At 42.7% G+C, this 13,024-nt stretch overlaps 1 protein-coding gene across 6 annotated transcripts in view; it reads right to left on the bottom strand.

Moving 5' to 3' along the window:
• The window catches only part of tspan4a (tetraspanin 4a), a 37,611-nt gene that overhangs the window by 1,943 nt on the left and 22,644 nt on the right, over window positions 1–13,024 (bottom strand). For all 6 annotated transcript variants that reach the window (XM_084408631.1, XM_084408627.1, XM_084408630.1 and 3 more), the window contains 3 exons: window positions 10,545–10,619; window positions 4,063–4,164; window positions 3,841–3,972 (listed from right to left, as the gene is read on the bottom strand). In XM_084408631.1, the coding sequence (XP_084264757.1) occupies window positions 3,841–3,972; window positions 4,063–4,164; window positions 10,545–10,619 (309 nt within the window). The remainder of the gene's footprint in view (window positions 1–3,840; window positions 3,973–4,062; window positions 4,165–10,544; window positions 10,620–13,024) is intronic.

The raw sequence follows: 13,024 nt of genomic DNA, 5'->3' as shown, positions 1-13,024 counted from the left end.
ACACACTATCCGTTACTCACACACAGAGTCCGTTACTCACACTCACACACACCATCCCTTACTCACACACACACCGTACGTTACTCACATAAACCGTCCGTTACTCACACACACCGACCGTTACTCACACTCACACACACCATCCCTTACTCACACACACACCGTACGTTACTCACATAAACCGTCCGTTACTCACACACACCGACCGTTACTCACACTCACACACACCGTCCATTACTCACACCGTCCATTACTCACACACACCGTCCATTACTCACACCGTCCATTACTCTCACACACCGTCTGTTACTCACACACACCGACCGTTACTCACACTCACACACACCGTCCATTACTCACACCGTCCATTACTCTCACACACCGTCTGTTACTCACACACACCGACCGTTACTCACACTCACACACACCGTCCATTACTCACACCGTCCATTACTCTCACACACCGTCTGTTACTCACACACACCGACCGTTACTCACACTCACACACACCATCCCTTACTCACACCGTCCATTACTCTCACACACCGACCGTTACTCACACTCACACACACCGTCCATTACTCACACCGTCCATTACTCTCACACACCGTCTGTTACTCACACACACCGACCGTTACTCACACTCACACACACCGTCCATTACTCACACCGTCCATTACTCACACCGTCCATTACTCTCACACACCGTCTGTTACTCACACACACCGACCGTTACTCACACTCACACACACCGTCCATTACTCACACCGTCCATTACTCTCACACACCGTCTGTTACTCACACACACCGACCGTTACTCACACTCACACACACCGTCCATTACTCACACCGTCCATTACTCTCACACACCGTCTGTTACTCACACACACCGACCGTTACTCACACTCACACACACCGCCCATTACTCACACCGTCCATTACTCTCACACACCGTCTGTTACTCACACACACCGACCGTTACTCACACTCACACACACCGTCCATTACTCACACCGTCCATTACTCTCACACACCGTCTGTTACTCACACACACCGACCGTTACTCACACTCACACACACCATCCCTTACTCACACACACACCGTACGTTACTCACACACACACCGTACGTTACTCACATAAACCGTCCGTTACTCACACACACCGACCGTTACTCACACTCACACACACCGTCCATTACTCACACCGTCCATTACTCACACACACCGTCCATTACTCACACCGTCCATTACTCTCACACACCGTCTGTTACTCACACACACCGACCGTTACTCACACTCACACACACCGTCCATTACTCACACCGTCCATTACTCACACACACCGTCTGTTACTCACACACACCGACCGTTACTCACACTCACACACACCGTCCATTACTCACACCGTCCATTACTCACACACACCGTCTGTTACTCACACACACCGACCGTTACTCACACTCACACACACCATCCCTTACTCACACACACACCGTACGTTACTCACACACACACCGTACGTTACTCACATAAACCGTCCGTTACTCACACACACCGACCGTTACTCACACTCACACACACCGTCCATTACTCACACCGTCCATTACTCACACACACCGTCCATTACTCACACCGTCCATTACTCTCACACACCGTCTGTTACTCACACACACCGACCGTTACTCACACTCACACACACCGTCCATTACTCACACCGTCCATTACTCTCACACACCGTCTGTTACTCACACACACCGACCGTTACTCACACTCACACACACCATCCCTTACTCACACACACACCGTCTGTTACTCACACACACCGACCGTTACTCACACTCACACACACCATCCCTTACTCACACCGTCCATTACTCTCACACACCGTCTGTTACTCACACACACCGACCGTTACTCACACTCACACACACCATCCCTTACTCACACCGTCCATTACTCTCACACACCGTCTGTTACTCACACACACCGACCGTTACTCACACTCACACACACCGTCCATTACTCACACCGTCCATTACTCTCACACACCGTCTGTTACTCACACACACCGACCGTTACTCACACTCACACACACCATCCCTTACTCACACCGTCCATTACTCTCACACACCGTCTGTTACTCACACACACCGACCGTTACTCACACTCACACACACCGTCCATTACTCACACCGTCCATTACTCACACACACCGTCCATTACTCACACCGTCCATTACTCTCACACACCGTCTGTTACTCACACACACCGACCGTTACTCACACTCATACACACCGTCCATTACTCACAACGTCCATTACTCTCACACACCGTCTGTTACTCACACACACCGACCGTTACTCACACTCACACACACCGTCCATTACTCACACCGTCCATTACTCTCACACACCGTCTGTTACTCACACACACCGACCGTTACTCACACTCACACACACCGTCCATTACTCACACCGTCCATTACTCTCACACACCGTCTGTTACTCACACACACCGACCGTTACTCACACTCACACACACCGCCCATTACTCACACTGTCCATTACTCTCACACACCGTCTGTTACTCACACACACCGACCGTTACTCACACTCACACACACCGTCCATTACTCACACCGTCCATTACTCTCACACACCGTCTGTTACTCACACACACCGACCGTTACTCACACTCACACACACCGTCCATTACTCACACCGTCTGTTACTCACACACACCGTCCATTACTCACACTCACACACACCGTCCATTACTCACACCGTCCATTACTCTCACACACCGTCTGTTACTCACACACACCGACCGTTACTCACACTCACACACACCGCCCATTACTCACACTGTCCATTACTCTCACACACCGTCTGTTACTCACACACACCGACCGTTACTCACACTCACACACACCGTCCATTACTCACACCGTCCATTACTCTCACACACCGTCTGTTACTCACACACACCGACCGTTACTCACACTCACACACACCATCCCTTACTCACACACACACCGTACGTTACTCACACACACACCGTACGTTACTCACATAAACCGTCCGTTACTCACACACACCGACCGTTACTCACACTCACACACACCGTCCATTACTCACACCGTCCATTACTCACACACACCGTCCATTACTCACACCGTCCATTACTCTCACACACCGTCTGTTACTCACACACACCGACCGTTACTCACACTCACACACACCGTCCATTACTCACACCGTCCATTACTCTCACACACCGTCTGTTACTCACACACACCGACCGTTACTCACACTCACACACACCGTCCATTACTCTCACACACCGTCTGTTACTCACACACACCGACCGTTACTCACACTCACACACACCGTCCATTACTCACACCGTCCATTACTCTCACACACCGTCTGTTACTCACACACACCGACCGTTACTCACACTCACACACACCGTACGTTATTCACACACACCGTCCATTACTCACACCGTCCATTACTCTCACACACCGTCTGTTACTCACACACACCGAACGTTTCTCTCTCTCTCACACACACACACACACACACACACACACACACGTGTTCAGCTTTACTTGCCATGACTGCTAACACAGACAATATAAGGTTTCGGTCTGTCCTGCTTCACTAGGAAAATGAATGAACGCAGGAAAGAAAAGTGTTTGTCGGATCATTGTTTGGGTCTTTAACTCCTGCTTATGCTCTTATCAAAAGCTGTCGCTGTAGTCGTCGTAACTGAATAACTCCTGCTCACATACAGTCTCGTTATACTGATCATGGGAAGTGTGTGGTGTTTCTTACAGCCGTCCACCAGGTGCCGGGGTTCTCCAGGCCGCAGTTATCGCTGTACTCCAGACAGCAGGAGTCCGGCACACGCGTGGCGTTGTACACGTGAAACCAGTCCGTGTGATTGGTCACTCCACAGCAGCGAAACTACAACACAGAGGCACTATCATCACACCATAACCATATCTTGCAATGCTCTGTGAAATAGTAATAAGTGCAGAGATGAAGTGAACGCACGTCGGTTTGGACGATGCTCCAGGCGTTGGTCAGACCGATGTTGCCTTCAGTCCCGAACAGCTGGAGCCCCTTTCTCAGGTCACTCTGCGCATACAGATCAATCTACAACACACAGTCAAGAACAGCTTATTGATGTGGCCATTCATTCTCATAAGAATGATTATTATCTCCCACAATAATAAACTCCATGAGATATTCTCTTTTTAGGATGCTAAGACAAGTCAAATCACCCTTTATTTCGATAGCGCTTTATACAGTAGAGATTGTTTCAAAGCAGCTTTACAGGGATAAACGGGAAAATAATGATTAACAATAGTAAACAGTCATTATTCAGCTCAGTTCAGGTCAGTTCTCATACAACAGCGTCAGTACAGTCAGATCAATAATATTGTTGAACATTAAGTGTCCCCAACTAATGAAGCCAGCCATAAGCTGGTCATAGGGGTCTGTGCAGAGGACTTAGTGTTACTCGATCTTAGTGCTGCATTAGATACCGTCGACCACAACATGCTTTTGAATAGACTCGAAAATTACATTGGCATTAGTGGAATTGCATTGGTATGGTTCAAATCAAACTTATCTGACCGTTATCAGTTTGTAGCAGTAAATGAGATCTCTTATCGATTGCAAGCTCAGTATGGCGTACCACAAGGCTCAGTACTAGGACCGCTGCTGTTCACTCTGTACATGCTACCCTTAGGAGATATCATTAGGAAGCATGGCATTAGCTTTCACTGTTATGCTGATGATACTCAGCTCTATATTTCTTCACACCCTGACGAAACAATTCACGAAATTAACGGAATGCATAGCTGATATAAAAAATTGGATGACTAGTCATTTCCTATTACTTAATTCTGAAAAAACTGAGATTCTGATTATTGGACCAAAAACTTCTAACGTCTAACACTTGATGGCTGCTCTGTCAAGTCTTCGTCGTCGGTTAGGAACCTGGGTGTGTGTGTGTGTGTGTGTGTGTGTGCTCTTTGATACCAATCTTTCATTTGAAAGTCACGTGTCTAGTATCTGTAAAACTGCATTCTTCAATCTTAAAAATATATCTAAATTACGACATGATTTCAATGACAAACGCAGAACTGTTAGGTCAAGATATTAATAATATATTGTATTATTAAGATTTTTTTTTCAAAGCAAAAATTCTGATTAAGATTCTTTTTATTTGTTTTTTGTCGTTAGCCCGCCTGTATAAACACTCTCTTCACATGTGAAATGAGTGTGTTGCACAGATCCTGCACAGATTAGTCAGTTTTTCTAAACGCACTAAAGACAATGAGCATTCAATTATATCCCTGAAAATTACAGTTAATACTAGTCATGATGCTATGTGTCAGTAAATCAATATAATTAATAATTTTAAGAGAGGAATGTAACGGAATACACAAATGGAGACGTCACAGGTTACACTGCCACCTGCTGTTGCGTTGTTGAACTGAAGCCGCGGTTCTGCACTGATTCTCAGAGGATCTTCAGCTCAAGATTTACCACATTTGACTCTTATTGCTTGAGCTTCTGCTGTTTCAGAATAATAATACCTGTTCGACAGTTTCTCCTGCATATTAGCTCAGCGTGACTACTTTTCTAAACAATACATATGTGTTGTGTTACTGAAAAATGTAAATCTCCTGGTTCATTCAACCGTCGGACAGTTCTTTTCAGACAGACTTTTGAAGTTTAGTTTCAATAAATGATCTTGGACTGTGGAGGAAGTTTTGAGTTCTAGAAGATAGAATATGTTTTCATTGTACAATGAATTCAAATAGAGAATAATTGATGAAAACTTAGATTTTTTACAATACAGATTTTTTTAAAGCATCTTCACTTTTCTTGAACATCACACATTATTTACAAATAGATGATGACTAGAGAGAAGTGCTTTATTGATGATGGATATTTCTCCAAATAAAAAAAATAAAAAAACGTTGAATGCAAATGAAGCACAAATGCATGAATTTGTATATACATACAAGCTTCATTCATCAAATGCAAGCAAATTTAATTTGAGTATAAAAACTGTTGTTGAAACAATGAAACAGTGTACATCCGAACGGATATATGCATGATTCACACAGAAACTCATTCTGCTGGTGTTGGATGTATGAGGCCCATAGAGCTGAACATGAGCTGGGAAAGAGACCGAGCTGAATGAATGAACAAAGCTGTGCTTGTCTGAAGTCACTCCTGCTGGCCAAGAGTAAAGATCCTCAGCATTACTTCTGAAAACTCAAACTACCGTCCCATAACTGCTGTATGTTCTTGAGGATCTCTGTCCTTGATCAAACCTGAATATATTGTAAGAAAGGTGCAAATCCCCACCTTAATGTTCTCTTGATTATAGATGCTACAAAATCTCATCTCAACACATTTCATCAATATATGTACTTACACTTCTTATGTTATTTCATCTGAATATCAACATTGCTATGAGACTTCAGCTTCGCCTTCAATACGATTCAACGCCACACCATGATAACCAAACTCCAGCATGTCCACGTCTCTTCATCCGCTGGATCTCTGATGTCCTCAGTGACAGACCTCAGACCGTGAGGAGGGCAGCACTGCTCAGTCCCGTCCTCTACACACCCAAACCCTCAGCACAATACTTCAGATACTCAGATGAGTCAGTTTCAGCATCTCACCACATCTGCCCATTTCACCCAGTGGTGGACAGACGGTCTTCTCCTCCTCAACGTCACGGAAACAAAGGAACTCATCCTGGACTCTCCTCACGGCTCAGTCTCCATCAGTAGATATTGTCGGCAGTTTCAGGGACCTTGGCATTATTTCGGATAATAAATTGAGTTTTGATCATCCCATCACAGACATCCATGGGCGCTGCTCACAGAGACTGTTTGTCATATGGAAACTCAGGACTCACTCCTGCTTCTCTTGTACCGTAGTATCACTGAGCCCGTCAGCTCTCTCTCCCAAGAGAAACAAGCTCCCTAAAATCACTAACCTTCCTCAAAAAGAATTGGTTTTCCCACTCCCGACTTGTCGTCTCTCATTGACACTATAACACCAGTGCCGTCTCAGCTCGTGCTTCAGCCTTCCTCAGATACAGATACAGTACTCTCGCCTATAAGAGCGTTAAATTCATAGAATGCAGAATTTTTTAATTCATACTGTTTTGTTGTTTTTGCCATTTCTGTGTAATATTTATGTGTTTAATAAATGTATATGAGTATTTTGTGCAGTATGTGCATATTAAGCGTGCTGAGTGTTCCTCCTGGCACGGTCTGTGAAAACTAATCCTCTATCCAGGAATATAAAGAATGAATATGGACTGGTGGACACAATTGGTATTATTATTTTTAAATGTAATACTTAATGTAATTCATGGGGTTATTATTTAATAATTCCATGAATTAGATGTACATTTCAGACATCTTCAATTCTCATTAAAACCTAATAGAGTAATTGAGTGAAATCATTCGATTTATTCACAGGGTTTTATATTGGGACATATTTTCAATTAAAATATCGGCAGGTAAATCTGTTTAGTGTTATCAGACTAGTTTGCCTAAAAGAACATTTAGATGTTTTATGCATCATTTATGTGCGGTTATGGTTGGGAGAAGGTTGAATCTTTTTGTACCAATATTCCCATTATGGCTATTTTATAATGAAACGCTGAAACACGGGTTAGATCAGGAAGGAAGGCCTCAGATTCACTGCTGCTTTAACCCTGTATCGGTTCAGTGCGGCTTTCCGTACGACTTTATGACTTTCATCTTAGAATTTAGATTTTATTCCCAAAAAATGTTACGACTTTATTCTCATTATGCTACCATCTGAAACTACGTCATAATCTATAAAACAAAGCAATAAACCAGCAGATGACAAGAGTTTCAGTGGTTTCACCACAAGCAAAAGTCAGGTCTATAAAAAGAACTATCATTTCTTAATGATAATAAATTCTCCCACCAAATAATCTACTTTAGTGACTGTAGGCGTTGGTGGCGCTGATCAACACACAGCTGCATATTTTATGTTAGAGTCAGAACTACAACTTTAATAATATCCAATAAAAACTACTTTATTCAGGCAAAACCTTTTACAGCACTTAGTTTGCAGTAGTGTCGGCACATACGCATATTAAACATGCTTCCTTGACAGAAGCCGTAAACATAAAGACAGTAAACGCATATGAAATCTAATTGATCGCAAATAAACATCTTAACTATTCTTCGCTGAGTACATGAAGTTGGGTGAGGAATATTAGTCTACTGTCATAAGGAGCATGAGTTACTAATGAAGGTTTTGCAGCTTTTACTTCAGAGGATTTGTACTTCCGTCATCAGTCGGCCATTCAGACCGTCATCGATTAATTATTCAACGAGGAAACAGGAGAAAGACAGCGATCTATACTGTTAAAACCTGCCAATAAAAGCTGTCCTCAAAGGATTGGGTTTCCCTGCAATCCTCCAGACAGGATTAGTGTGTAAGCATGAGGAGATGTCATGTGAAACGTAAATGTGCATGAAATGAGCGTTACGGCAGGCTTTCGAACGCCTTCTCTTCTGTAGCGGCTCCATTATTCCCTGTGATCCGACACCGGCTGCTGGCTCGATGCCCTTCATACAGCCTTCCTGATAGATGTAATACAGTAATAAATCATAAATAATAAATAGCGGTAGAGAGGAAGAAGCAGAAAGAGGTCAAGGAAGTCATTTCTAATCATCTGAGTGGACTGGAAGAAAAAGTATGTACAGAATAACACAATTTCAGCCTTATATTGCCAGTTTATCAATGTAATCGCTCCCTTTAGACCTGCGGATTCGGCTGATGTGTGTGTCAGTCTCTAACTGGAGTTTAAAGAGGACCGTCCACACATACTGTACACACTCACCGTTATTATCCAGTAAAGCTCATTTATAATCACTAAACCAAACCCTGACTCCAAACCTAAACAACAAACCTTTTAACACTTAGAATTAAAAAGCAACATTATGGTTGAATTATGAATCATATTTGTTTTTCCACTGAGGCCACGCCCCTGATGTGAACACCTCCACCTGCTGTTTCTGTGCCAGTTATGTTCATAAACACGATAAACCCAAATCTCCAAAACTATCTGTCAAGTTTACATTTTAATTACCGTATCAAATCAGTAATAAAGTCTCATAACAATGATATCATATGTTTCTTTTGTTTAAGTCATTAGGCTGGACAAGTAGATACACAAACGTGATTTAATATCATTTTCATATTAGTTCACCCCTAAAGGTCACTGTGTGACTGTTGTTGGTGATGAAGACTCGTGTTATTATCACTAAATATGCTTTCTTCTGAATATGAATCTGGTGTTTCACAGCCCAAGCTGTTCAATAGCACCTGTGGTCTTCGTTGACATCAAAGTAGCGCCATTTTATCAGTTCCTTATGCTACGCTTATTCATTGTCCGTGTTTTAGTTACGGAAAGATCTCACAAACAGCACTTCCACACATTGACTAGCACGTAACTTAGTGCATTTGTGTCATTTTGTAGTTAATATTTTAAAACACTGATGAAAAGTGTATTGTTTCTTTACATGGTATTTTTGTCATCAGTATGTTGTAATAATTTTATTAGCTTCATGATGCAAATTTTCACCGAAATAACAAAGCCGTTTATCCCGATGAAGGGTGAGTTAATGGTGTGTTTTCCCTCTGTGTTGGAGGAAGAGCAGACAGAATGATGATCTGACACAGAGCCAGTGTAAATACGCTGCTATCATTGGAAGAGTCTTTGGAGAATGCCCATCATCACACTGCGCTGCCATATGTGCTTTGAAGAGGCCAAGAAAACCAATGGCAAACATTCTCTCACAGACAGAGAGAGTGAAGACAGTTTGATTATTTTACACTGAGAAAGAAGTCCTCATGTGTCCTTAGATCTGATCCTCTGTAGCTGTTCTTCATTGATCTCATGAGCTTTGTGTTGAGCTCAGCCTTGAGGTCCTGCAGTGCTGCAATATTCATTATAATGCATATATCATATCATTCATATCCATGGCTGAAGATGATACTAACACAGTTAATAACTCGCTTGCTTGCACCGCTCTCAGTGCTGTTCCTGAGGGACTTGCTGAAGGTAAAGACTCTTTTTCAAATACTTCTAATCTTTAAGATGAAGGTTCCCTCAGAGTTTTAACCCTCACTTATAATATGTGTTTATTTTAGGATCAAGACTGACATTATAAATAATAAACATGATAAAGACATTATGGCACTTACGGAATGGCTACATCAATAAATGCATGGTCATGAAATTTTGATTTGTGTGTAAATTATGTTATGATTTGAGTGTGGAGTGAAACGAGACTCATGAAACTGGAAATCACTGAGACAACGGCTTATTATACAGTGTAGTGTCATTATAATTAAACGTGAGAGCTGAATGCCGCTATTAACCAATCACAATCAGTGAAATAATATGAAATAATAAATAGGGTAAAAAGACAGATCCATTTCGCACGTACCTGATCTTGATATGCGAAGAACAGAATCATGAACAGAATCTCCAACAATAATATCAGGAGCAACAGAATGAAGAACTGTAGAAACACAAGCAGAAGAGAGAGCATGTTTATATGGGAGAGAATAGAAATAGGACTACTTTTGTAGTTTTACTATCAAAGATATTAGCAACTTGTTGTGGTCGTGTCTAGGCGCAGGTCCACCATCTGATCTGGATCCGGCCCGGATGGGCAGACCCCAGCGGAGATAGAGGGGATGAACTGAGGGCGGGGCTGAGCAGGGGGAGGGCGTGCACCTGAGACCCGCTGTCAGACTCTAAAATGGAGAGTGACTCACAGGGTTGCAAGACGATGTAAAGTACATGCATCTGATGAGTTTAATCGAGTTGATGTCAATAGCGCGCGCTCTCTATAGGCATATTCATATTTTGCCGCTATGTGAAAAAATCCAGCAAAATGCGCTGGCGCGTTTGTCGACCCCAGAGGATTAACTTTAGCCTAAACATAAATTGTGATTATATATATGATCACTCACATCAAGACGCCGCTGCGGTGGTGGAGTCCATGCAGGAGGAGCAGCGTTTGGCACTGCGTCGCTTTTCAGCGCGAGCTGTGTGGAGAAGCCCATTTCCACCTCTATTGCGTTGGAGAAGCAATCCCGCGTAAAATGCAGGTTGCACACTTGAGCTCTAGGCGGGAACTCACGGTCTTCCAGGCCAAGTGCATGCAACCACTGGTGCCTCATTTCCAAGTCTGCTGGAAAGCTATGCAGTCCAGCGGTGCTGTTGCAACCAGCAACACTACACCTACGTACACTCTACTACACCTACTGACCACTGTACTGAATACAGATAAATCTACGCTAGCTCGTACCAAGGGCGTGGTGAGGTGGAACCTGCTTACGTCACGCAGTACCGCAAACATCCAATAGGAAAATCCAACTGCAGTAGCCACCGTTCAACCTGAAGAGGGCAGCACTCAGACGTTTTTACACCATATATTGTAGAATTAAAACACTTTATACCCAAATGTCAAAAAAGTTACTCGAATCAACGAACAGCACTAATAAAGCTCTATTCTTACAGATCATTAACTAAAAAAAGTTGGTTTAGGGTTTAGGTACCTTTTTTTTTTTTAAACTGCATTGAAATATAACAAGCCCAAATTATACTGATAGTTAATGGTATTTTACCAGTATCTTTCTTGACTAACTATTAATAATGTAATTACTCAGAATATTGTATTCAGTGGCTAACATTTGGTGAAATTACCATACACAAAAGCATCCTTGACGTATGAATGTGTTTATCTTAATAAAACTGTAATGATTCATGTCTGTGTTCCTCTGTCTTGTCCCGTGTTCAGCAGTTCCCCGTTATGTTGATAAGTCTCCCCAGGTGTTTCTGATTAACCACGCCCCTTTGTTATCTTGTTTAGCTTGTCTGTCTGTGTATTTAAGCCCTGTGTTTAGTTCAGTCTTGGTCAGTTCTTGTATATTGTTGCACCATGGTGGTTGTTCTGTTCCCGAGTCTCATTCCTGAGTTTGTGCTTGTATGTGTGAAGTTTTGAGTTTATTTAATGAAAGACTACTGCACGTGGATCCTGCTTCCTCCTCTGCTTCAACCAAGATGTAACAAAAACATCTCTATTATGTCTTGTAAAGATATTTTCTGTGTTTTGTTGCATGGAAACAAAGAAAGAAAGAAAACATTATCCACTGGAAAAGTCCAAAATGTATTTTCTGGTCCAATCTCTTTAATTCTTCCTCATTCTGTGTGAGGGAAATAAAGAAAGCCAGAGACTGTAGCTGAATTCAGAACAGCATACTAGCATTTCTTGCTATTTTTACCATATCTTTCTAAGGCAGGAATGATAAGAGCAGTACAGTAGTGTGCGGTTCTGAACCCGGCTGTAATCACAGGAGTTAAAGACTCACAGGAGAGCCAAGGCCGTCATTAAAATGAGCCCATGACATAAATTGCAGCTTAAGCAGTAAACATCATCATCCCCCATGTGGACATGAGAATATTTTATCTTAAATCATCTTCAGGCTGCGAATGCGATAGTCTCTGCAGTGATTGCAGCAATATATATTCACAGACGACACTCACTTCGGCACTGAACCGGAAACAGCGAGAGCAAATCAACACCAGCTAAACATTATAATTCAGTGTTTCATTTATCTTTCTAATCAAATACATTTACACACATATATTTCCAGCAAAACAGGGTCTGTGTGTTTCACAGCATTTTTCACGTAGCTTGTTTTCTTCAATTGGCTGGTGGAAAAAAATACAGTTTGGGATTTTCCGCTTTATGTATGTGACCCCCAGGGGGCGCACTCAAGCGCACAGTTTGAATACCTAAGCTAGACTAAGCTAGAAAAACCAAACAGCGCTCCCCATCAAGCTATCTAGGCAGGTTATGTCCATAGACTGTACAAAAAGATGGACGACGCCCCTTCGCTCTCTTCCATTGATGAG

Source organism: Rutilus rutilus, assembly GCF_951802725.1.
Source record: "Rutilus rutilus genome assembly, chromosome: 5".
Classification (NCBI taxonomy): domain Eukaryota; kingdom Metazoa; phylum Chordata; class Actinopteri; order Cypriniformes; family Leuciscidae; genus Rutilus; species Rutilus rutilus.
This window is presented reverse-complemented; position numbering and strand designations above follow the sequence as displayed.